The sequence below is a fragment of the Trachinotus anak genome, unplaced genomic scaffold, assembly GCF_046630095.1.
Source record: "Trachinotus anak isolate AG129_WGS33_773 ecotype Australia unplaced genomic scaffold, CSIRO_AGI_Tana_v1 ptg000001l, whole genome shotgun sequence".
Lineage (NCBI taxonomy): Eukaryota > Metazoa > Chordata > Actinopteri > Carangiformes > Carangidae > Trachinotus > Trachinotus anak.
Genome location: NW_027273852.1, coordinates 21,223,211 through 21,248,299, shown reverse-complemented (window position 1 = coordinate 21,248,299; position 25,089 = coordinate 21,223,211). Strand labels below are relative to the sequence as shown.

Genomic DNA, 25,089 nt, shown 5'->3' with positions numbered 1-25,089 from the left:
CCTCATAACACACCAGGCCTAACTGACCTACAGTGTATTTCTGCTGTTATAGTCAGTGTTCCCCTCTGGCTGCTCTTTAACATGAAGCACTGGCTGTCAGGTATAATCATTTACAAACCGTTGTGCTTGATCACTTCTTTTCCTGTAATCACCTCCTGTTCGAGTTATTGAGCTACAGTGAAGGTCTCAGTGCTCTTAAGAATGCAAAATTACTGAGTAAAGAAGTGTTTATGCTACTTCATACTTGTGTGTCACTGATCATCCTAACTCTATCTAATCTATGGAGGTCACTGCTAAAGGCACACAACTATGAACTGCACATATCCATCCATTAGCTGTACCCTCTTCTTCATAAGGGTTGCCATTTGGAGTCAGGAAATCCACACAGGCACAGGAAGGACATGCAAACTCCACACAGGCAGGGCCACTGCTGCAGGTCTGAACCAGGAGGCCTCTTACATTGTGCTAAACACTGCTCCAGACTGCTGCGTAAAGTATATAACAAAATGATGCTGCTTATACATCTGGTGTTTGTGTGTGTGTTGCTGCTGCCGGTGCTGATTTGCTGTGGAAAAACACTCTTGTGTCTTCACACCAGCTGCTTGTCTGCTCCGTCACTTACACTTCAGCTCTGTCTGTCTACAAAGAGTTTGAAGGATACTTGAATGTTGGATTTTCTTTCAGGCATTTTTGTGCCTTTGTTTGATAGGACAGTAGAGAGTGAGAGGAAAGGGGCAGAGAGAGGGGAAACGACATGCAGGAAAGAGTCGGACCAGTGGGGAGTCGTACTCTTCGGCGCTCATGTGGCACACGCCCTTACCACTCAGCTGTCAGGTCACCCCAAAATTCTGATTTATTTTTGTCAGAGCATGCCTCTAAAACTCCACATGCAACTAGTCAAAGGATTTTTAAAAATCAATTCATATTTGTTCATGTCTGTTACATGTTCAGATTCAGTCTAGACATAGCGACTATAGTGGAAGGTGTCAGTTTTGCGTAATATTGCTGGTGTGACGTCAAAATGACATCCACAGGTCTTTTCTCTGTCTGTTTTTGCAGCAAGACGCATGTATATCACGTGGGTACGTGTATCACACGTAAAACATAGACGAGACACCAAACTTCTAAATCCGGGAGACGTGCATGTCACATGCGGCTCACACAGGCAGCACGTTGGCTAAAACCTGTTAACATGGGCGCTGAAATGAAAACCAAGAAGTTCCAGAGCCACCACACACACACAACACATCCAGTGTGTCTCCAGCCTTAAGCTCCTAATGGCAAATCCAAGTCAAGTCTCAAGTCTCTGTGGGTTAACTGTGAGTGTCAAAATGCTATTTACGTCAAAAAGCTGTTTGACCACACCGTCCCAACAGTGATGTCACAAGGTCCTGGAGTACACCTGCACATCACTTCAGCAAGGTCAGGAGATCAGCAAAATATCCTTAATGGGGTCACAAACAAAGTCTCAGGTTTACAGCTCTGGTGACATGTAACCTCTGAAAGGACATAATAAATATTTGTTTCATTCTGAGGGATCTGAATACATCCTCCACCACTGAGAAGTCAAGTAAAATCAAGTCTATTCTATTTCAATAGCCCCAGTTGACAAATATACACATGAGCAGGACATCATACTCAGCCTACAAACATCCGATCCATCCAGATAAATCTCCCCCCTGGCTAAGTCTCAGGTTCACCGTTAAACAAGCTTTTCCATGATTTATCTGCTCTGCTCCACAGAGCAAGTAGAACAAGCAAGATCTGAAAGGTCCACATGTTGGGGTCATTAGCCGGGAAGCTGTGGCCTGGGCAGCACCATGTGGGGATTGACTCATAGTCTGTCCTCCTACACCACAGGCCCTCTGTGATGTTTCACCCCTATGAAAGGCTCCCTATTGACATGATGAATAGCCCCGGCCTCACGCTGCAGCAGCACTCAGGGAAATCGAGTCACGGCCAGTCGGTCCGAGCGTGGTTTACACGTGAACATAATCATCCTAATATACAGCCATACACATCAGTGGGTTAACACACTTAGAGGCTACTTAGCTGAGCAAACTTTACTAAAGAATCTATTCACATGTCTCAATGGGTAGGGTTGTCTGCCCTGGTGGTTTATTTAACTAAAAGCTTCTCAGAGCGATGAAGATCCAGTACCTGAGAACTGGGACTGAGAATCAATTTAATGCATTTGCTTGTGTAATAAGTTTGTTCTTGAACAGTGGCCAGCTTCCCAACTCACTGACAAGGCCAAATAATGACTTTATTCTTTTCACAAAAAAAGAGGCAAAATGTGGAAATGTAAAGGTTTGTATATTAGTTGATTGTGTTCACAAAGTGATCACTCAAGAGTTTTCATCATTTAAAAGATTATCAATCATAAATATAAGTAAACTGGAGCACTGCTGGGCTCCAGATGTCTGAGTCACTGCTGCATTTTTTAATTGTTAATCAATCAAAATTATTTTTAACCACTGGAGGTTAGTTGGAGTAACTGATACACACACAGGTATAATATTTTCAATAACTGAAACTACATTTATTAAATAATACACTCCAGTGAAACTAAGACCAAAAACAAGACTTTGACATAATTAATATCATTCATGTGGACAGAAAACTGTTGATCTCCATCATCCAACCTGACAGCCAACAAAGACCAAGACAAGACCTTCGTCTAGGCTGCCAGAGCAGAAGGAACACAGCAGGATCACGTCACATAATCGGCACCTACACAGGTGAGTGTCAGCCTCTCATATCATCCACCAACCACATTCTGCTAAAAGGCCTTTATGGCCAGTTTTCTTCAATTTATATGAATATTTCATAACTCAAATTAACATGATTCAAAATTGAACTTAAAACACTGCACCTTCAAAAAACTCCTCGATAATATGACTCCAACACATTTTGTGCATATTATTATTATTATTAGTCAAGTCAGATTTATTTATAGAGAACAAATTGACCTAAATGTTGCTACAGAATAAAATCAATAATCACCCAGCCAATGGGATCAGAATAAGAGGCTACAAACAGCACAAATCAACAAACATAGGCACAGAAAAAAACACATCAAATGGATCCAAAAGCTAAAGAAGAAAAGTGTCTTTAGAGCGTGGACTTGAGAGACTCAGTGGATTCAGATCTGATTCAGCGCCACAGTGTAAGGACTGCAACAGCAAAGGCGCATTCACCTCTGAGCTTAGATTTAGATCACAGTATTAGATATTATCAGTAAATATGCAGTGAAACCAACTGGCATCTCAGAGTGTTTCTGTGCTATTTGACCTGGACTTTCAGGTATTTCTCTTTGTTTGTGGCCTCATTTCTCCTCCTCACTCTGGAGTCCTACAACATAAAGTGTTAAAAAAAAAAGTGCCATACAATAAATCAGTCCTTTACTCTCCACTGGGTTTTCATTCTGTGCTGTTTGCACAAGGTGTGCACAACTGGAGTGGACGTCGGGGTCTCTGGTCTCAGCAAAACACTTGTGGTTGGGATTAGGCTCCACACCCAGGAGCCAGCAACACACACACACACACACACACACACACACAAGTACATATACACCCATAATATGCTTGCACGCTCACATACTTTCAAAGCCACTCAGTGTTTTTACATGTGAAGTCAGGTTCTGCTGAAGTGGGGGAAAAAACAGTTGTAAAATAGAGGAAGCAGCCCTAAAAAGAACAATGGAGGAAGGCTGCAAGTGAGACAAAAGACCAGGACTATCCACCTCTGATCAGCTCTGAAGTTGGTATCTGACCTGTATAATCCACTTAGTCAAATAGTTTCTATGTTCCAGGCATGCTGAGCTCCACTAAAACATCACATATGAGAATCATTAGTTTATTTTGGTCACATGTAAGCACTGCCCTTCTATTTCTAAGCAGGTCCTCTGTTTCAACTTCTTCCAAGCTGAAAAGTTTGTGGGTGGATGTGGTCAAGGAATCTGCTCCTGAAGCATGCTGGGAGGACGACAGCAGATAGCAATTAAAGGACATTTCCTGATCTCTGTAATCAGCAGTTTAAAGGTCCCATATTGTATAAAGGTAGATGTCCATGTGTTTGTGATTATAAAGCAGGTCTAGGTTCTATATTAATACTGTGAAAGTATCAAAGCCTCAGTCCACAGAGAAATGCACACAGCCTGTATTCAGAAACTGAGCCTTAAAACCAGCCGTCAGGACTTCTGGAACTTTGTGATGTCACAACAAAGCAGTCACTGCTCTCAGCCATGCTCCAAGGCCCGCCCACCTGAACCCACCATCCAACCTTGCAGGATTTTGTTTCTCTGAGTGTTTACCTGAAATCTGCTGTATTTTTATTAGATCACTCAGAAAACTGTCAGCCAATCAGAAGAGAGGCTCAGAGCCTCTCTTGTAAAACTACACTGAGACAGTTTTTGGTTCTTAAAGCCACAAATATATCTCCTTATGGATATAAATACAAAAAATAAAACACAGGAAAAGCGTAAAATACAGGACCTTTAAAGTCCAATGTTTTAATGGAGTACAGAGATAAATATGGGACCTTTAAATGTTACATGTACAGTATCTTATGTTAGAATAACACACCTGAATTATATCTGTCTTGTACCTCTGCATCTGTTCTGTACTGTGTCAATGAAATATCCTTCTATGAAAATGTAGTGTAGTTGGTCTGTCTGCATGCATGCGTCACATCAATGTGAATGTGTGTAACATGTGACAAGGGTTCCCTCTCACAGACCTGTCTGAACTCTCCTTCTGATAAAACAGAAGGAGAGTTCAGAGGTCAAGGGGCAAGGTCAAAGGTCATTGTGTTTATGAATGCTGCCCTAGACTGAACATGCTGCGTCAACAGAAATTCATTGGGGTCAGGATGTCACGGCAGAGTGAGACAGTGTTTTCAAACAGCAGAGCAGAGCTGATGTTGAAAATGTCAGGATATCAGCTGAGGAGCAGGTTGAAGTGAAATACAGAAACAGCTCTCCTGCCCTTCAGATGTTTCTGTTACAATGTCAAGTTTATGACATTTGAGGTTGAAATACGTGGCCTCCACATGTACTAAACACTGACCATCTTAAAATCAGTGATGTAGCAGCCTGCCAGTCATCCACACACCACTCACTGCTTTATGGGATATTTGAGAATTATCACAAAATCTCAGTACAGACTCAAGATGTCAGCGAAGTTTCAGACATGTTACACTCCCCATGAAAAGCCTTTGAACACAACATGTGAGACGCAGATGGCTGCAGACTTTGTGTGAGGATGTCAGACTTTGTGAGGAGTTTTAACAGGATGAAGTTAGGGCAGGAAAATGTTGCTGAAATGTTTTTTTTTCTAAAATAAAGTGTACTGATGTTTTTCTGGCCGAATACCATATAGTATTTAGTATTAGATATGAGCTTCAATCAAACTACATTTTAGTAAAACTTAACAAAGAGACAAAGAGTTAATCCTGTGTTGCTTATTTTCCAAGATCCTCCTGGTGCTGTCTCACCACTGTTTGCAGTTTCTTTTAATTTTTTCCAGCTGTTAAGTTGCTCCGTCATTTCCTTTGTGCATTGCAGGACAAGAGTGTCCACCAAAATACACTTTGGTTTTGTTGGTTTTCCAGTGTTAACAGGTACTCAAAACCCACCATGAATTTGCACAGCGTGTGCCACAGCCAGCACGCTCTGTGACCTTCTGAGTGACCTAGTGCATGTTGTAAACTTCAGAAGATGGAGGAGCGTTTATCATGATCATTAGATCTACTGGATGCTGGATGCTGAGGTGAGCGCCTCAGCATCAGTTGCACATGTGAACACCTCATGAACCATATGTTTTAACTACATCTTAAACCTTTCGCATCTGCTCCTCTCGTGCCTGATGGATGTGTAGCTGAATGTGGATGAATGCTGATATGATGCTGTAAAGAACCATCCAGACTGATGTAAAATACATGGCAGCATCCACGGCTGGCAGTCCTGGCTCATTCAGAGTGAACGGTCTGTGTAGTGGGCAGAGGACTACAATAATTATGCATACATGGAGTGTAATCACAGGGCAATCAGTGCTCTGTGTAATCCTGTCAGCACAGTGAGGTACCAGTGACAGAGTGAGCCCATCCAGGCAAGTTCAGCCCATCCAAACAGGAGCACAACCACTGTCTTCTTGCTCACTTTTGACCCAAATCACATGAGCGATCGCTCCCTGTCCTGCAGCTGTTCTTATCTGCTGACATCAGGAGGAACACAGGATGCTTGAGGCCCTTCCACTGCTTTCATCATCCAACAAATATCTATTCAGTAGTAGTTTCCCTGTCTAGGGAACCTGCATGTAAAGTGAGCAGTGTGTATTGTTTTCTAGACATATCCCAGTAGCCTGTAGCTCACAGCCTGAGTCCCAGTGTGATTATGTTAATAAACAGTTGACATCCTCTTGTTCCTTTTGGAGGTTTTGAAGCTAAACTTGAACTTTAGAGACATTTAGAGACTTTTAATGGTCCCATATTGTATAAAGGTAGATGTCCATGTGTTTTCTGATTATAAAGCAGGTCTAGGTTCTATATTAATACTGTGAAAGTATCAAAGCCTCAGTCCACAGAGAAATGCACACAGCCTGTATTCAGAAACTGAGCCTTAAAACCAGCCGTCAGGACTTCTGGAACTTTGTGATGTCACAGTAAAACAGTCATCGCCCATAACCATGCGCCAAGCCCCACCCACCTGGACCCACCATTCAACCTTGCAGGATTTGGTTTCTGATTGTTTACCTGAAATCTGCTATATTTTTATTTGATCACTCAGAAAACAGTCAGCCAATCAGAAGAGAGGATCTGAGCCTCTCTTGACCTGTTGTTACTAGAGCTACAGAGAGGAGATGTAAAATTACACTGAGATGGTTTTTGGTTCTTAAAAACCACAAATATATCTTCTTATGAATATCAACACTTCAAATAAAACACAGTTAAAGTGTGTGAAGTATGGGACCTTTAATTGTTTTAGCATTGTTTTAATTAGCAACCATTTACCAAAGTCTGGCCAGGAATGTATATTAATTCCAGCTGTTTTAAATCCATCTGCATCTCACCACTGACAAACATCATGTGAAGCACATCACGTTTCGGGAGATAAACAAAGACAAAACTTGAAATATAATGTATGAATAATTTTATATGTGATTATTGCGTTGCATAATGTATTTTGTACTGTATTCCCTTTTATATGAATTGGTAGCTATACATTGTGCTGTGGTAGCAGCTGAATCTGCTCAGTGTTGTGCCTTTGCAGTGAGAGTGGATATGGCTCAGACCAAGTGGTTTACTTTTCTTTACTTAGGCCTTAATTACAAGCCAAACTGGGAAACTTTCTTAGAAGAAATGGAAAGAGTCTGATTTGGGCTAAAAAGAGCCATCATAAAAGAGCATAGACAGTCATTGCAATTATGTTATTTTGGCAATAAACATGCTTTTTCTCACTATAAACAGTTGGAGGGACAGAAAATGGATGGTCAGCCTCTGGGTTTAAGTATACACCAGCACTGTTTCCCCTCTAACTCGGCTGCTTCTGCACAGTTTGGGCAAGCCAAAATAAGAAGCAGCCCTCTGGAGGTAGATGGGAAAATGTGGTCCATTTGGAGGATATCATGGTGGATAGGGATGGGGTTTGGGGGCGTTTCTCTATTGACTTTAAAGGAGGAACTTGACATTGAGTCTGATTATGGTCATTTCTCTTCCCGGTATTGCGGCCAGCAGGGGGGCAAAGTGTTTAACATTCTTTAAATGTACTTTTATTCAGACACTTCACATGTTATGCTTCAGTGAAACCTAAAACCACTCCTGTGCGCGGACAGAGTTTTGGTACAAAGGCATTTTCTAGTGAAAGGGGGTGTTTGCAGACTGAACTGGCAACCGGACAGTCCCGGGGCAGGTCCTGCCATTGCGTCGCCAAGAGTCCGGAGGCTGAGGTTTGTGTGGACATTTCTGGGAAAGCCTCCAAAAGCTCAGTTTTGCCAAGGAGAACCTGGGAAGAAGAGGCACAGCCGCGTTTTCCTGCTCAGACCCAGCGCAGGTTTCAGACTCAAATCTCCTGCGTTTAGTCGAAAGGTTACGGCTTCCTGCTCCCAGAAGATCGCCCCTCAGTGTAAGGAGGGGTAGATAAAAACATTGCCCGAGGATTAATTGGAGGAGTTAATAAGTTATTAGAGTGAAAACGCTTGAGTTTGGGTGTGTTTTGGAGATGTGACGTGGTCCAAAACTTTTCGGCAGACTTCATTCATTTTCTCCGGAGGTTGAGGAATCACTACAAAGTTTTTGGATGCTTGTGTATCAGAGATGATCTCTACTCCTGATCTCCCGGGATTATACCTGAAGACGGAAGTGTTTTCGAGATGAAGTTCTGGATGTAACCACAAACTTATTTTCTTCTTCTCCGTGTCTGTGAAATAAAGAACAGGCAGTGAAGTGGATTTCCCCAGCAGCAGAAGGCATGCTCTGAAAAAAAAGATCCCTGTCAGACCAGCCTGTTGTGTGCCGCTCCTGCACGCTGTATGCCTTCATCTGGAATTAATTGATTAACAACCTCAAATGCGCTAGAGACGCGCCAGGATCACGGGTCCACACCACTGGATCTTTATCTTTCCCTCAGTGAGTGTTTAGCTTACTTTATCTGACACCTCGCCAGAATGAGGGCTTTTGTTTTCAGTGTAGCTCTCATATATCTGCTGACCTGGACAGGCGAAGCCGACCAACAGACTCACTTTAAGCGGCTGCAGTTGCACCGACGCGTACGCGCCCGGGCCGGCGCATCGGACAAGGAGCGCCTCGTCGGACGTTTGCGCCCGGGGTTCGGTTCGGCAATCTCGGTGCACAGTCCCAGGAAGGAGGAAGAAGTTCAGGCTGATGAGGGTGTTCCAGTCGCCGCCAGGACGGGGACTGCGCAGGGCAAGAGGGCAGGGGTTCAAGTTCTGGTGCCAAGGAGAGGGGTGGCCGGACAGGTTGGCTTGCCCAGTCAGCCGGACATGCAGCAGGATGAGGGCGCACCAGGGGCGAGAGCCAGGGTCGCAAGGATGCCCAGCAGCGCCGGGTCACCGAACCTGCTGGCCAGTTTCGCAGGGAAGAACCGGGTTCTGGTGATCTCTGCGCCTCACGATTCAGACGGCTACTACCGGCTGATGATGTCTCTCCTGAAACCAGATGTGTACTGCGAGCTCGCCGAGCGACACGTCCACCAGATTGTCATGTTTCACCAGGAGGGAGAGATGGGGGGCAAGGTGAGGAGGATCACCACAGAGGGGAAGGTAATGGAGGAGCCGCTGGACACAGCACTCATCCCCAGACTCATGAGCTTCCTCAAACTGGAGAAAGGTGAGGAATGGGTTTGAGGAAAGTGATGGCAGTGTGTGTGTATGTGTAGTTTGTGCAGTTTGTGAATTAATTAAATTAAGCAACCAGGAACCATGCCTGAATGTTCTCTGTTGTGGTGACATTGAGCTTACATGGTGTGGCACACACCTCACCATCAGGTAAAATGTGACAAAGTACCTGACTTTATTCATAACCTAACCTGATCAGTGATGTTGTGACCCTCAGGTAAGTTTGGGATGGTGCTGCTGAAGAAGACCCTGCAGGTGGAGGAGAGGTACCCCTACCCTGTGAGGCTGGAGGCCATGTACGAGGTGATCGACCAGTCACCCATGAGGAAACTGGAGAAGCTTCGGCAGAAAGGCTTCGTCCAGAAGTGTAAAGGAGCAGGTGTGGAGGGTCAGGTGGAGGAGGGCACGCTGACAGGTGAGAGGGGGTTGTGTTTTCATAATTGTCTCAGGAGGGGGAGCCACAAGTGACACTGAGTTGCTGAGTTATGCCACTTAAGACGCTGCTTGTGTCTACTTAAATTGTCAGCCAAGTGTAATGGAGGGACATGTAATTTTGTTTGTGGTTTTTACAATAAAATATCACATTAAAGGTCCCATATTTTACACGTTTCCTATCTGAAGTGTTGATATCCATAAGAAGATATAGTTGTGGTTTTAAGTCGTGAAAACCATCTCAGTGTAGTTTTACGTCTCCTCTTTCTAGCTTCTTCCTTGAACTCTAGCAACAACAGGTCAGTGAGCCAATCAGGTTTTCTGCTTAATCAAATAAAAATATAGCAGATTTCAGGTAAACATTGAAATCCTGCAAGGTTGGATTGTGGGTCCAGGTGGGCGGGGCTTGGGGTGTGGCTGAGAACAGTGACTGCTTTGTTGTGACATCACAAAGTTCCAGAAGTCCTGACAGCTGGTTTTATGGCTCAGTGTCTGAATACAGGCTGTGTGCATTTCTCTGTGGACTGAGGCTTTGATACTTTCACAGGATTAACATAGAACCTAGACCTGCTTTATAATCAAAGAAGAGATGGATATCTTCCTTTATACAGTATGGGACCTTTAAGAATTATCATCATCAACGACTCTTTACAGAAAGAGTAATGTTTCCTCATTACTCAGCATCTTCCACAAAATACTCTCAGGGGCTATTTACTCACAAGAAAAACTATGCCAGTGTGTTTTGTGGATAACCCAGATTTAAGGAGAAATGGTTCCTGGAAAGAAATGTCTTTTTTTCTGCAGTTTTTTTAGTGCTTTGTTCATCATGCAATATTGAAACCTTTTACCTATGATCTGTGTGCGTGTGTGTGTGTGTGTGTATGTGTGTGTGTGTGTGTGTGTGCGTGCAGCAATTGACACGCCTGTAGAAAGAAAACCAGGGAAGAAGATCCTGAGGAAGCCCATACACACAACAACAACCACAGCTACCACGACTACCACAACTACACGACCAACCACAACAACTACAACCACCACCACAACCACAACTACAACACGGCCCACGACTACTACCACCACAACTAGAGCTACAACAACAACAACCAAAGCTACAACAACAACCACCAAACCCACCACTACCACTACCAGAAGAACCACCACCACCACCACCACAAGAAGACCCACCACTACCACCACCACAACCACCCAGAGACCAACCAGAGCCCACACCACGGCCCTGTGGCTCCCAGCTCCCAGAACCACTGCTGATCCTTATTATGACAACCGCAGAGAGAGGGAGAGGTACCCGGCTAAAACCACCCCAGCTGGAGACAACCGCACCGACAAGGACAACAGAGACCCACACAGCCGCAAGCTGGTACCTGCCACACACAAACCCTCCAAGATCAAACCCACCAAGAAGAAGAACGGAGTAGAGAAGGTGATTTGATGACAGTTTGTTGCATTGTGTCTTTTGGACTGAGTGTAAATTAAAACTGAGGTAATGTATAGCTGCTAGCCAATCAGAGGAGAGGCTCTCTGAGATTGACTAACTGTTTTCTGAGTGATCAAACAAAAATATGACAGATTTCAGGTAAACAGTCACAGAAACCAAATCCTGCAAGGTTGGTGGTGAGTCCAGATGGGTGGGGCTTGAGCCATGATTTAGAGTGGTGACTGCTTTGTTGTGACATCACAAAGTTCCAGAAGTCCTGACGGCTGGTTTTAAGGCTCAGTTTCTGAATACAGGCTGTGTGCATTTCTCTGTGGACTGAGGCTTTGATACTTTCACAGTATTAATAGAAAACCTAGACCTGCTTTATAATGAAAAAAGGCTTTGACACCTACCTTTATGCAATATGTGACCTTTAATAGGTCATTCTACTGAATCCTTTTTATCTGTCATAACATTTTTGGAACTTAGACATTGCTTTTTTGGGTCCTCATGCATTAGAAATCAATTGGAAACATATCATTATATTTGCAGGTGTTGACTAACGAATACGAGGACAAGTATGAACCCGGCAAGCCAACGGTAGGTGATCCCGAAGAGACAGAAACCTTCACTGACAGCAGTTCCACAAAGAAGGTCAAGGGCAAGCACAATAAGCACGACAAGAAGAAGAAGAAGAATGACAAGGCAGCCAAGAAGGCAGAGAGGAGAGGAAAGGCAGGGAAGGAGGGGAAGATTGGGGGAAAGAAAAATGGAAAGAAGCTGTTAAAGTACCCTGAGAAAGAGGACTACCCAAAGCCCACTAAGAAGCCATCGCCTCCTCCGAAGGGATCTCTGGCCTCCTTCCTGGAGTACTTTGAAAACAGGAGGCGGCTGCTGGTGAGAGCATGACATAACACTCACTTCATAAAAGGCTCAGTTACTCTGTTGCCTGGCAAATCTCCTGTTTCAGGCTCCAGCCAGGGGAAAATATATGTGTCCTCAGATACAGTAGCATTATTAAACCACTTAAATCGACCAACTCCCAGTACACACATGCACCACCTTTAAAGATTTTCTCCATTTATCATTTTAGCTTTCATGCTTTCTTGCCAAGATTTAGAGGAGAAATGTTACTCTCATATCTGTCTGTTCAATATAAGGCTGTAGCCGGCAGTTGGTTAGCCTAGCTTAGCACTAAAAGTTGTATATAAGGGAACAGCCAACCTGGCTCAGTCTGCAGAGAACAAAATGTGCATATGAGTACCTAAAGCTCAATTATTAAGACATTTTAGTTTGCAAGACACAGTCACTTCCTGCCAGGCAAACAGAGGAGACTCCAGGAAGTCACTGTGCCAGACTTAGAAACAGTCCGGCACATAACCCTTCATAAAACAACAACACGTTGTTTTTGCTCTTCGGTTTTTGTCTGGATTAAAGAAATGAGAGGAGACTTGCTAATACACTAAGAAGTGGATTTTGGTACCTTTGAATGGAGCCAGGCTAGCTATTCCCTCACTGTTTCAAGTCTTTAAGCTAAGTTAAGCTAACTGGCTGCTAGTTGCAGACATAAGAGTGGTATCAAGCTTGTCGCCAGACCCTCAGCAAGAAAACAAATAAGTATATTTCCCAAAATGTCAAACTTTAAATGTCTTTTAAAGAAAACTTTTTTACTTTGTTGACTTTTCTACATCAGAAGTAACCAGGGCTTTAAAAGAAATTACTCCCTCACCAAATTACATGTGATTCACACACAATTATTTTTTCACAATAACAGGCACTAAGCCAGAGAAGCAAATAAGTTGTCTGATAAAACCATTAAATATCTCAGTTATATAAATAGAACTGCTTTGTGTTGAGTTTTTCTTGTCAGATTTGTGTAGCTGGACATATAGTCACCATTCTGCATCATTTAACAGGAAGTGCTACAATCAGAGGGAGTTTGTTTTCCAAAACACAGACCTGGAAAGTTAGTTTTGAAAGCCAAATATTTTAACATCTGGAGAAGTAATCTATTTTTGATTAATTTTTACAAATAAGAAAATTCCTCCTGTGCTTTGAGGCAGCAAATCGTTCACTTGCTCCAGCCTTTTCATTTTCTACAATACAGCATGTAATATGAATAGGCACAGACTACAAGGAGCAGCCATCCTCGGCATCTGAAGGGCTGCACATCCGTGTGCTAACAGACTGTGTGTCTCTGTTTTGCAGCCAGTATAGATTCTTATCAGAGCAGTGCTGTGAGCAGCCTGCAAAAGTTTGCCCCATCCTCCGCCTACAGGTTAATGTAAACACCACCTCTGCAGCACACAGTGTGTATATGTGTGTGTGTGTTTGTGTGTGTGTGTGTGTGTGTGTGTGTGTGTGTGTGTGTGTGTGCGTTTCATTGCATATACATGACACACTAACCTCCCTCCCTCCCTCCAGCTGATTACGTCCCCCAGTGAGGAGAGCAGTATGTATGTTCAGCAGAGGGATGAGTACCTGGAGTCTGTGTGTGAAATGGCCATCAGGAAAGTCTCCATCATCACCATCTTTGGCTCACTGACCAACTCCACCATGAAAATTGACCACTACCAGCTGGGTGAGTAGCTCTCACAGTTTAACTCCTCTCAGTTTAATTTGTCTCTCAGTGGAAGGTATTCATGAACAGGCTGCTGAGTCATGCTCCTACTGTGAATAAGTCTCAGTCACATTTTGATCTTACAGTGAAGACGGGAGCTGTTGTTTGGTTTTGTGAACAGCCTGCAAAAGTCTTGTATCATGAGCTGAAACTCAAAAAGTTTCACAATGTCAGATCTTTGTGATTGACAGATCTCTGCTGATTGATCAGTTACAAGAATAGCGACTGTTAGGGTAGAGGCAGCACGCAACTGGTCTTCATGTCCCTGGACAATTGAAGACAAACAAACTGCCCATTTAAATAATTTCTAGAAAAAACTTACGAGCTCCTACATTTGACAGACATGAGCTCTGTGCCAATCCAGGGGTCACATCCTTCAGAGGCTGCATTTGATGATGATGCGTCACAGCAGTGCGACTAGGTTATCTCATTGTAAAGGCTCCTTCAAATGCAGCCAAGAAATGCAGCCTTCTTTTCCTGGGCAGCAAAGGCTCCATGGCTGGATCCTTCTTGGCCCAACCTATCCCAAGTACATTGCGTGCGGGTAATATGCAAAAATATATATAGCAAAAAAATAATATGCCAGCAAACAACACTGACAGAGAGCCCAAGGGTTACACTTTTAAATGTAAGTGATTTGAGTTTCAGTTCAGGTCAACAGCTAATGGTACAACTTCAAGGATTGTGAAAAGAAGTTACGTGTTGTCAAAGTTGCCAGGCCACAGAAGCTACGCTTTGCAAAGTAATCTCACTTTATACAGTAAAGGACCATTAAATACTGTCAGGTATTCTTTAATCTCCCTACACTGTAAAACATCCAGTATAAATAATTCAGTGGAAATGATTTCCATTATTCCATGACATTTTTTCACAACTATTGCTGTTCAGAGTAGGTTCAGGGAAACTTTTATTATGCGAGTGCTCACAATACGAAGACAGAGGCCAAGAGAGGTGTCTCCTGCCACGTCTGCTGTCCTGTCCTTGTCTGACCTTCCTCACATGATGTCAAACTCGAGGCTTTTAGCAGCAATCTCTGCTGCTGTTATAACATTCAGAGTGTACACTGACTCTGCCAAAGCCTCATATTGTGTACTCATCTGTGCAGGTGACACTTCTGATTCCCATGATCTTACCCTCTCAGAAACACTACTTTTACATCACTGTGAAACTGTATTTTAGTGATGGGAGAGCTTGTGTGTTCCTATAAGAAGTCAGAAGAGTCCAGCAGCTGTTAAAGCACAGGGGTCTGTATCATAACATATCAGGGGAGGAGAGGGAACCTCTGCCAGAAAACATACCTTCCTCATGCATCATCTTCCTAAACGAGAGGGTAAGCTCTGCCTCCTCTTATCAGGAGCTGATGTGCAAGCCAGAGACAGTTACATCATCACACCCACACACACCTCCCCACTCACACATACACACACTCTCTCAATGCAATTATGACTTCAGCGTTTGAAAATCTCCCCTTTCTTATAAACTGTATTCAAAAGGGAAGTTAACCGCTGCTGTTTTTATGAGAGGTGCTGTGTCATTTGTGCTCAGCAGCTCCTTGTGGTTTGAGCCATTTTATAGCCGTCTCGAACCTGAGGCTTCAGTTAGTGCGTGTTAACGTCGGGACCTGTAAACCCACTTTGTAAAAACTTTATGAGTGTGTCGCTCCACATGGCGATGAGGTTTTATCCTGAAGGAATGCTGGAAAAAGTGCTGAGGTGACGTCGCCCGCCCCCACCTATTCTTACACTTTTGTTCCACTGACCAGCCAGAGGTTCAGTGTGTGTGTATCAGTGTAATGTGTGTGTGTGTGTGTGTGAGCATGTACTGTATACAAACAAGTGGCTCTTTCAGTGTTGCCCCTCCCTCATTTTAGTGTGACTTCATGTGCCGTATGAGGAACATGCTTGAGTGTGTTTGTTGTGTATTTCTGTGCGTGTGCAGTCTTGAGTGTGTGTCTGCTGTCTCCCAGAATGCTGCTGGGGTTTTTCTGATTTGATTGTTCATGCACATTACACATCATGGAGTGGGTGAAACAACCACCAAAACACACAGCTCCGTGGTCTGTGTGTGTGTGTGTGTGTGTGTGTTGTTCACATGGAGGGAGTGGTGATTAAAGGCTTTCGCTCTGGCCTGTATAAATGCCAGCTACAGTAAATTTCGAAGTCATCTGACCATGCCAGATCTCAGTGAATAAAAGCTGCTCTTTGTCGACTTGTCCCTGATTCACTCTGCATGTTTCCATTCTGCTTCACCATCTCCTCAAACACGTTTTTAAATGGAACATTGTTTTGAGTTTCTCAGTGGAAAAGGCATTTTACTGCTAATGTCTGAGAGCACTCACACTGTGTTTGTGTTATTGTGGTTTATTTGATGGGAAAAAATACTTGTCGTCACAATTGCACATCATTTCACAGGAGACGTCTGACAGTTGCTTTTCTTACAGATTGTGTAGGAGCTTTCAATTGTCAGCTTTGACAATTGAGAGTCCCATGAACAATAAATGCTGCCAGAGTTACATTTTCCACTCATATCAAAGGAAAAGCTGAGATGTCAGCAAACTATGAACCTTTTCTCCTCGACAAACTTTACTGTCAAGGTCAAAAATTCTGAGTAAACAAACCCAGAATCTCACAGACTCTGATCTCTGTCTCCTTTTGACCTCTTGTATCTTCTTGACCCTAGAGAACGACAAACCCATGAAGGGTCTTCGTCAGGAGGACCTGGTGAACCAGGATCTGATCACAGAGCTGAGGAAGGAGTTCAGCATGACGCATGATGACTTCTACATGATCCTCACTGACACCGACATGAGAGTCAAGGTAGGGACTCACCCTCTATAGCTGCTCAAATGTAGGGGCTGGATCTATCTTCTCCGTCTTCTGCCTGAATTTGGTGTCTAATAATCCAATTTTTCTGTTTTTAATGCACTTTATTGAGTCAATGATTATGTAAATATTCATATTCATGTTTTGACTGTTGATATGTGCTGTGGTGAGAGGTCTAATAATCAAAAATAATGACAAAATGCAATATAGTAGACAAACACATAATATAAATAAAAGAAAAGTTTTTTAAAAAGTTTAAAAAATAATAATAATAAATACACGTAATGGACAAGCATTCACATTAACATATCAGAAAAGACAGTAGATACAGTAGATATATACTCATACATACTTACAAATGCTTATATATCTGTGGGAGGATATTTAAATATAATCATTTACATTTACATTCACTAATCTGTCAGATGCATTTATCCAAGTGAGGGACATCACTAAAGCTTTAGCGCTGTGGGAGACCTTGGTGTTAGTACTAAGTACTACATCTATTACATCTAGTACTATATCTTATTATAATCACATCTACAATATAAAGTTTTTATTTGGCACCAGATAATAAAAAACAGCTTTATCATGTCAAAAACTGAAAGACTGATGACATCCCCATCAGCTGTACTTTGTGTTTAGCTCATGTTAGCATGCTAACATGATAGTTGGTGAACATCCCTTCTTAGCACGCTAACATTAGCATTTAGTTCAAAGCTTCACTGTGCAGCCTCAAAGAGTCTTTACCAAGTGTGTGGACTTGGGTGGTTATCAATCACTGGTACAGTAAATAATGTAAATACAGTAAATACAGTAAATGTGGTAAATACTGTAAATACTGTATCGCCCTTGAACTAGACTAGTTCAGAATTATAGAATGAAGGAATCTAGACATGAACTCTCACTTGAAAACTTGAATATTTTTTTTAATCCAACCTGAGGCAACTTGTACTGTAAACACTGTTGTGACATTTGCCCCAGTGTCTTTGTGGTGTTTGTATTTTGTCAGCCATTTGGATACTGTGGTTTTTGTTTTTCATTTTTTCTTTTTTTTTTTTGAGCTACCTGCCTTCAGTGGCCCCAGGATCCAGCCTCTAAATTGAGACAGGTTGTGAAATGTGCCGTGATATTTTAACAATCTGAACCTGCTTTGAATCATATTTTCCCACTAAGGCTTATTCATAGCACTGCTGTTGGTCTTATGGTCTCATGTTTACACGTTCGCCACACATCAGCCCAACACTTTCATCGTCTCGTACTCTTTGAAGGTGACTGACCTGTCCTCATACTGCCAACATGCTGCCTTCACTGAAACACTGTTTTAATTCACACAACATGACATTTGCCCAACACCTGTGTGTGTGTGTATGTGTGCATGCCAGGGTAAATCACAAGGCTGTTTTAGGACAGGTTCATCAAAGGGGCCAGTGTTCACCTCTCTGCTGACGGAGGCAGAGACAGGGAAGTCTGTGAGTGTACGAGGATGTGGGTGTGGGTACGAGACAGAAAAGGGCAGAGGGAGCGCAGAAGAGAGAGGTGTGAAAGAGCTGTGCAGCACATTCGGCATACCCTGAGAAGGGTGTGAGAGTGTGTATGTGGCTGTGGTACATTTTCTTGCGTGTGTTAGACATTCATGCTGAGATTTCTGAGCAGCTTGTAAGTGAAACTGGACACTGCTGTGTTGTGTCTTCCCAGGAATTAATACAAAGGATGCTTGAGATGTAGCAAAGGTCACACCACATCCACAAACATGTTCAAACACTTCACGTCATTGCTTTATTGTAAACATGTTCCCAATTGTTTTAAGCAGTGGGACATACTGATTTATTTACTCTGCGGCTTCACCAGATTTCTAATCAGCCTTCGGGAGAGCCTGACTTGTTCTTGTCAATGTTCTTTTGTCAGCAATCCTACGAGGTTCCCATCGCCATGAAGGCTGTGTTTGACTACATCGACACCTTTTCCTCCCGCATCCGAGAGATGGAGCAGCAGAAGAGAGACGGGGTCGCCTGTAAGAAAGAGGACAAGCCCAGATCGTTGGAGAACTTCCTCTCCAGGTAACATTCAAACACACTATGTGGCCAAAACTAGGTGGACATGCTGCTAGAATAGGCCTTTGCTTCTGGGAGGGTTTTTCTGCAAGGTTTTGAAACCTGGCCGTAGAGATTTGCTCCCATTGGGTGACGAGACCTGGCTCGCAATCTGTGTTCCAGCTGATCCAGCAGATGCTGGGTGGAGTTGAGGTCAGGGCTACTCTACACCAAACCATTGCTCTATGGCTTTGTGCACTGGAGTACTGTTATGTTTGATGATTTCCTGAAAGTGTTGCCACAAAGCTGCAGGCACACTATCATCTAAAATATCACTAAAGCCATACAGTGTTCTTTTAAATGTCCCATATTGTATAAAGGTAGATGTCCATGTGTTTTTGATTATAAAGCAGGTCTAGGTTCTATATTAATACTGTGAAAGTATCAAAGCCTCAGTCCACAGAGAAATGCACACAGCCTGTATTCAGACACTGAGCCTTAAAACCAGCCGTCAGGACTTCTGGAACTTTGTGATGTCACAACAAAGCAGTCACTGCTCTCAGCCATACCCCAAGCCCCGCCCACCTGGACCCACCATCCAAACTTGCAGGATTTGGTTTGTTTGAGTGTTTACCTGAAATCTGCTATATTTTTATTTGAGCATTCAGAAAACAGTCAGCCAATCAGAAGAGAGGATCAGAGCCTCTCTTCTGATTGGCTGACTGACCTCTTGTTACTAGAGCTCCAGAGAGAAGCCTGAGAGAGGAGATGTAAAACTACACTGAGATGGTTTTTGGTTCTTAAAATCAGAAATATACCTTCTTATATAACACTTCAAATAAATCACAGGAAAAGTGTCAAATATGGGACTTTATGCATCTCCCAACCACCTAAAAGGGCAGATTGTATATGAATATCTCAGCTTTATTGATATTTATTTTAATAAAGCTGTTGGACTGAATAACTGCAAGCCCTTGAATTGTAGATACTGTCTTAGTTCAGTTTTTTTTCTGAGTAATTGGTCGTCAAATTATTGGGTGGTCCCAACAGCCTGTTCTTGCTTCCGTCAAACATCTGTTGCTCTGCTCAGTAATCAGCTGGACCACAATTTATAGCGTTTATAAGCAACGTTTGGCAGATTGTGGCAGCCTGTTTGTGTGTGTTCCACAGATATTAAAAGTAACACAAACCCCTGCCGTTTCTCAAGGCTGAATCATTGCAGTCACATATTTTTCCCGAGATGTCTTTTGTTACCATGGAGACCTGGATTCCAGCTCCAGATCACAGTGCTGAGCTCTGGCAGGTTTTTGACCATAATTTGGGACTGTGATCCTCCTGGCAGTAATAGTATGGTAATATGTTACTCTGTATGCACAAACTCCTTGTCTCAGTACACTGCTTTCACTGCTGTTCCAAAGTGCCACTTATATCCCAGCTAAAATTTTCTGTGATTGCAGGTTCCGCTGGAGACGTCGCCTGTTCATCATCTCCGCCCCCAACGATGAGGAGTGGGCCTATCAGCAGCAGCTCTACGCCCTAACCAGCCAGGCCTGCAACCTGGGTGAGTACCCTGAAATCAACCAGGTGAACTTAAGCTAACCTGTGGCAGGTGAACCATCACTATCAGGGTCACTCTTATAACAGGAACAACAAAACACAGCATTAGCTTTTATGTTGAGTCGGTTTGACTCTCTGTTTTTTAGCTCTGTTTTTGGTCTCCACCTGCTCCTGGGGGAAAAATCAGGCTCTTTAGCTGCTAAACGCTCCACTACCGCTTTGTAGCAACGCTTTCAGGAAATCATCAAACATAACAGTGCTCCACTGCACAAAGCCACAAAGAAAAGGGTTGTTGCATTTAATGAGTTTGGTGTGGAGCAGCCCTGACGTCGACCCCCCCCCCCCCCCCCATATGTTTTTGAGTAATTTCTCTCCTTTATCCTTTAAAGTGCCTTAAAATTTGACCTAGTGATAGAGTTTTTCGCTGATGAGTTTGTATTTAGTCAGTGCTGTGAGCAATATTCCCTCTGGATTTTCTGTCGCTGTCTTCTGTCCTTTTTGTGTCGGCTCATGCTGAGCTTCCTGTGTGTCCAACAATTTCCTGTTGCTGCAGCCAGAAACAAACAAACAGGAAAGGAAAGACTTAAAAATCTTTAATGAAGCAACCATAGGGTGAGTCATTGTTGCATTCATTCTGACTGGCAGAACGGATGTTAAGCCCGCTGAAAAAGTCTTGAATTATGATTGCAGTACACATGTGAACCTGTGTAGCCACGACAGTAAATTCTGAACCAAATCTAGCCTCTTCTCAGTCTGTCTGATAATGTTTTCTCTAGGCTGCTTACCCAAATTCCTGATATTTCACGCTGACCTTAACTTTACCCAGACATGTGTCCTTTAGTGCCTGCCAAAGTCTTAGTCAGACCACTTATGAATATGTCAATCACATCAGCAAACTGATTACATGGAATGTTTTTGTTTACTGAAACCCTCCGGATATGATCAGCATCTGTGTGTGTGTGTGTGCACGTGTGTGTGTGTGTGCACCCTGTGTGTATGTGTGTTTGTGTGTGTGTGCACAGAGAGGGATGTGCAGAGGGATTGCCAGATGACAGAACTGGCAAAGAGCTGTTCTGGTCTCTGCAGGGCTGACGAGCTCTTTTCCTTCCCTGACGACGGCCTGTTCAGCCGCCTGTTCCTCAACTTTTCCACAGTTACTTAAGTGCTATTACTGTATATCTCAAAATAAGACACATTTATCTAAACTGTGCAAATCTCAACAACCTGACGTGTATGATGGTCTTATGTAAGATTCATGTAAACGTTAAATGGCTCTTCACTTCTCAGTAAAACCAAATAAATGCTGTCTTCAGGAGTTCCTTCCTGACTTGAACCTCATGTTCCCGTCTTGTTTATATGAATTCAAGATTTCTGACGTATCTCCCTGCCTCATACTCCTCTTTCATAATGCATAAGTTAGATATATTTGTCACATTTATGACTTTGGCTCTTGCACTGCTTTCTATTCGACTCTTAAGAAGAACAGCTCAAGAAGAAATGGTCAAACATTCAACTAGACAACTTCAGACTTTATTTATTTCCACTTATTCTACTGCTGCACTCTGAAGTCACTCTGAATAAGAATAAATTGACCAGTACCACTATAATAAGCTAACTAGTGGTTTTATTTATTGATAAATCATTAATCAATGATACTTATACTATACTCAGTAATAAGCTTTGAATAAGGAAAACTTTCGGGGTGCAAAGTTGTGACAAATACATGCCTAACTTCCTCATTGTAGCCAAGTCTGTAATCATTAAGTTTTTATATACTTGATGTATTACTTGTCAGTCAGCCAAAGGCAAGAAAAAAGTTATTAAAATATAAAAAAAGAAAAACATATAGGTAGGCTCTTACACAGTATTTTACCTCATGCACCTGCAGCCTTGTGGCACTCATGTCAGGTGGAATGTGGAGCTAGGTGTTGAAGGACGTGACTGTATTCTCAAAGACTTCTACTTGACCTCCTGTGGCGTGGATTGCTTCCATTCGTGCATTGAGTTGCACAAAAGTATCTGTCAAATGAATACATGTCAGGTCAGACAGTCAGTGGGAGGGGTCATCTGATGAATTAACTTAAGAGGAACCATTTAAAGTATTCTTACACCTTGACAAACCGTACAGGGGGTTTAATCTGTGAAGCCTTTACAAATGATTTCTTAGTAAATTGCTTATACTGTGAAATATGCTGTATTGAAAAATGGTACCCGTTTAACTCTGACATCAGTCTGTGTGTCTGTAGACTGTTTCCATATGAATGAGTCAAGTGACGGGGGGGGTTGTCTCGCTTATCAGCAAAGCCACAGCAGGGTCCATCCATCCATTTTCCTCTCATGTGTTGCTCTTGGCCCGGTTGGCACCCAGTGCTGTTCCCTCCCTCCCTGGCCCGGACAAAGGCCTGTCCTGCTGACTGGGCTGAAGGCCTGAGAGGTTTGATCCTGGTATTCAGGACTTGGCTCTCACCAAGTAAAGCCAGCATTCTCCTGTGTTTAATGTGGGCTTCCTCGCTTCAGAGGAAACAAGCTTTTTGGCAGGACTCCTCCAGACCACCACGATCTCCTCCCTTTACCTAGAAGCCAACGCTTAGGATGGTTCCAATAATAAACAAAAATAAACCACAGAGGAATCAGTTTGGATAAGCAGACAGAGAACAGTTGGTCAGCATGTTACACACACAATGTTCTTGTTTGACTTTTGCTTTTATCTGTCTAAGGTATTTGCTTCTCTCTCGTGTGTCTGTCATTGCCATGGTGACATAGGTCTGCGGCACATTGCCATCCTGAAGTTGGTCGGCACGGAGCCACCAGATATGGGCGGAGTCTTGGAACTCTATCCTATCAATGGTAAGAGCCTTCTAAGATAAAACAATCAGGCATATTCCATCCACCCCAACCTCCTCCTGACGTGGACTTGCGCTATATACTACGTCACCACACTTTTCCCTTTGCTCCTGTCATAATTACTATGACCACTAGATGTCACCTAGCAACAAAATGTAACTGCGGATCATAATAACCTGCTGCACAGACAACCTATGGGATCGTTTTTTACTCAAAACAACCATCTTTCCTCAAACTACTAGTCAAAAGCCTTGATCCAGATCCTTCCATTTGCAAAACCAGAATCCTGCTCAATCCAGAAATCCCCCCTGGACAGGCCAGTGTTTCTGTGTCCTACCTCTCCAGGCTTGTGCAAGACTGTAGAAACCACAGCTGCTGCCAGCTGGTCTGAAGTTGTCTACTTCTTGGCATTTGAGCTCAGTGTGAGGAGATACAGTAAATGTCAAACAAGTCTGCAAAGGAAAACATGGCTGTACTTGCCTCTGCTGTAAAAATAAAAGTCCTGTTTAATACGTCAACCCTAACTTGAATCTCTACTCCATCCAGGGAGTGCTACTGTGGAGCGCGAAGGGCTGTCAGCCACCTTGGTGAAGGACATGAGGAACTACTTCCAGGTCAGCCCTGAGTACTTCTCCATGTTGCTGGTAGGGAAGGACGGTAATGTGAAGTCCTGGTACCCTTCACCCATGTGGTCCATGGCTATTATCTACGACCTGGTAGACTCTATGCAGCTACGCAGACAGGAAATGGCCATCCAGCAGTCACTGGGCATGCGCTGCCCCGAGGACGAGTACGGCGGCTATGGCTACCATCAACACGGATATGAACACGGTTACCAAGACGGCTATCACCAGGGATACGGTTACTAACTGGTGTGTGGGTGTGTGTGTGCCAACCAAGGATGAACGCATTAACTTCTCCCTCCGCCTTGCAGCTGGTGCTTGGCGCTATCATGACCCATAGCCTTCTTTAATCTTTCCTACCCATCCTCCACCGGGCAGTTGTCACAGTGGAGTGGTCCTTGAATGTTTTGTAGCACTTAGTGGAAGCTTCAAAACTGTTGCTTTCACCAGTCACAGTTCTTTGATATACAGTATATAGCATAGTAATGCTGCAAGTAATGGGGTTTTAAAGGAGCTATTTGTAAGTTTTCCTATTGCTACATAGCCATTTTTAGCTTTAACAGCTGTTTACTTACCAGTCTGGAAGAGAGATTATGAATTCAACATCAAACTTAATTCCTTTACTCACACCTTTATTTAAAAGCTGTCTCCTGAAGTGGAAAGCAACACCAATGTTAACTTCCACTGAAGTTAGCAAGCTAACCAGCTAGCCCTGGCCCGCCATGCCACTGTCCGATAGCGACTCATTGTAGCCTCCAATCGTGAAGACGTAGCACTGCTCAGAGGGCGTATTATAACCTCTTATAATATAAGACAACAATGGCTGAGCTACAATCACCACCACCTGCTCCTGGCAAGAAACTTCTTTTGGCAGCAGAGAAAACTTACAAATAGCCCCATTAATCAGAGCCGGTTAGTCAGTAAATGTGTAGATGAGCCTGGAGGTTCAGGGATCTGTTGTGTACTTTAGTTTTTGTTTTTTTTTGCATTACTGACTTCAGAGTGTTTTGCACGTTGTTACATTATGTTTCCTTCCCTTGCATTCCAGGTCAAATTTACATAATCACGTACAGTATCAGCAAAGACCTTTCTTTTGTAGATAATGGGCTAAGATAAGACATATGTATTTATTGGACATCTGTTGCATTTGAGGTGCAGTTATCAACAATTTTATGAAAAGAATCTGTCATGTTATTTCTCTTTTGTAAAGTTTCTGTTGCTATACAATGTTCTTATTTATACTCTGTTGTCCTATATGAAAAATAAACATTTGTTTACTACCAGTGATGCCCTCTGACTTGCTTGCTGTACACAGTATCAGTACCCACAAGCAGAAAGTGCAAGTGCATTGCAAGAATCTTTAGAGCTAC

General features: G+C 43.1%; 1 protein-coding gene across 1 annotated transcript; it reads left to right on the top strand.

Annotated features, from left to right (window-relative positions):
• The first annotated feature begins 7,699 nt into the window (after positions 1 to 7,699).
• On the top strand, positions 7,700 to 25,002 carry ccdc80 (coiled-coil domain containing 80). The gene is made up of 10 exons (XM_071484176.1): positions 7,700 to 9,345; positions 9,571 to 9,768; positions 10,697 to 11,226; positions 11,773 to 12,117; positions 13,645 to 13,801; positions 16,520 to 16,656; positions 18,571 to 18,722; positions 20,153 to 20,256; positions 23,016 to 23,099; positions 23,643 to 25,002. The coding sequence occupies exons 1-10, from the start codon at positions 8,664 to 8,666 to the stop codon at positions 23,963 to 23,965; spliced, it is 2,712 nt and encodes a 903-aa protein (XP_071340277.1). The 5' UTR covers positions 7,700 to 8,663; the 3' UTR covers positions 23,966 to 25,002.
• The last annotated feature ends 87 nt before the right edge of the window (positions 25,003 to 25,089 follow it).

Bases quoted from the DNA above. Each gene is read 5' to 3' on its own strand.
- ccdc80 (XM_071484176.1), top strand. From the start codon at position 8,664: ATGAGGGCTTTTGTTTTCAGTGTAGCTCTCATATATCTGCTGACCTGG. The intron at 9,346-9,570 runs GTGAGGAATGGG...TGTGACCCTCAG, and splicing joins CTTCCTCAAACTGGAGAAAG to GTAAGTTTGGGATGGTGCTG. The intron at 16,657-18,570 runs GTAGGGACTCAC...TTCTTTTGTCAG, and splicing joins ACACCGACATGAGAGTCAAG to CAATCCTACGAGGTTCCCAT.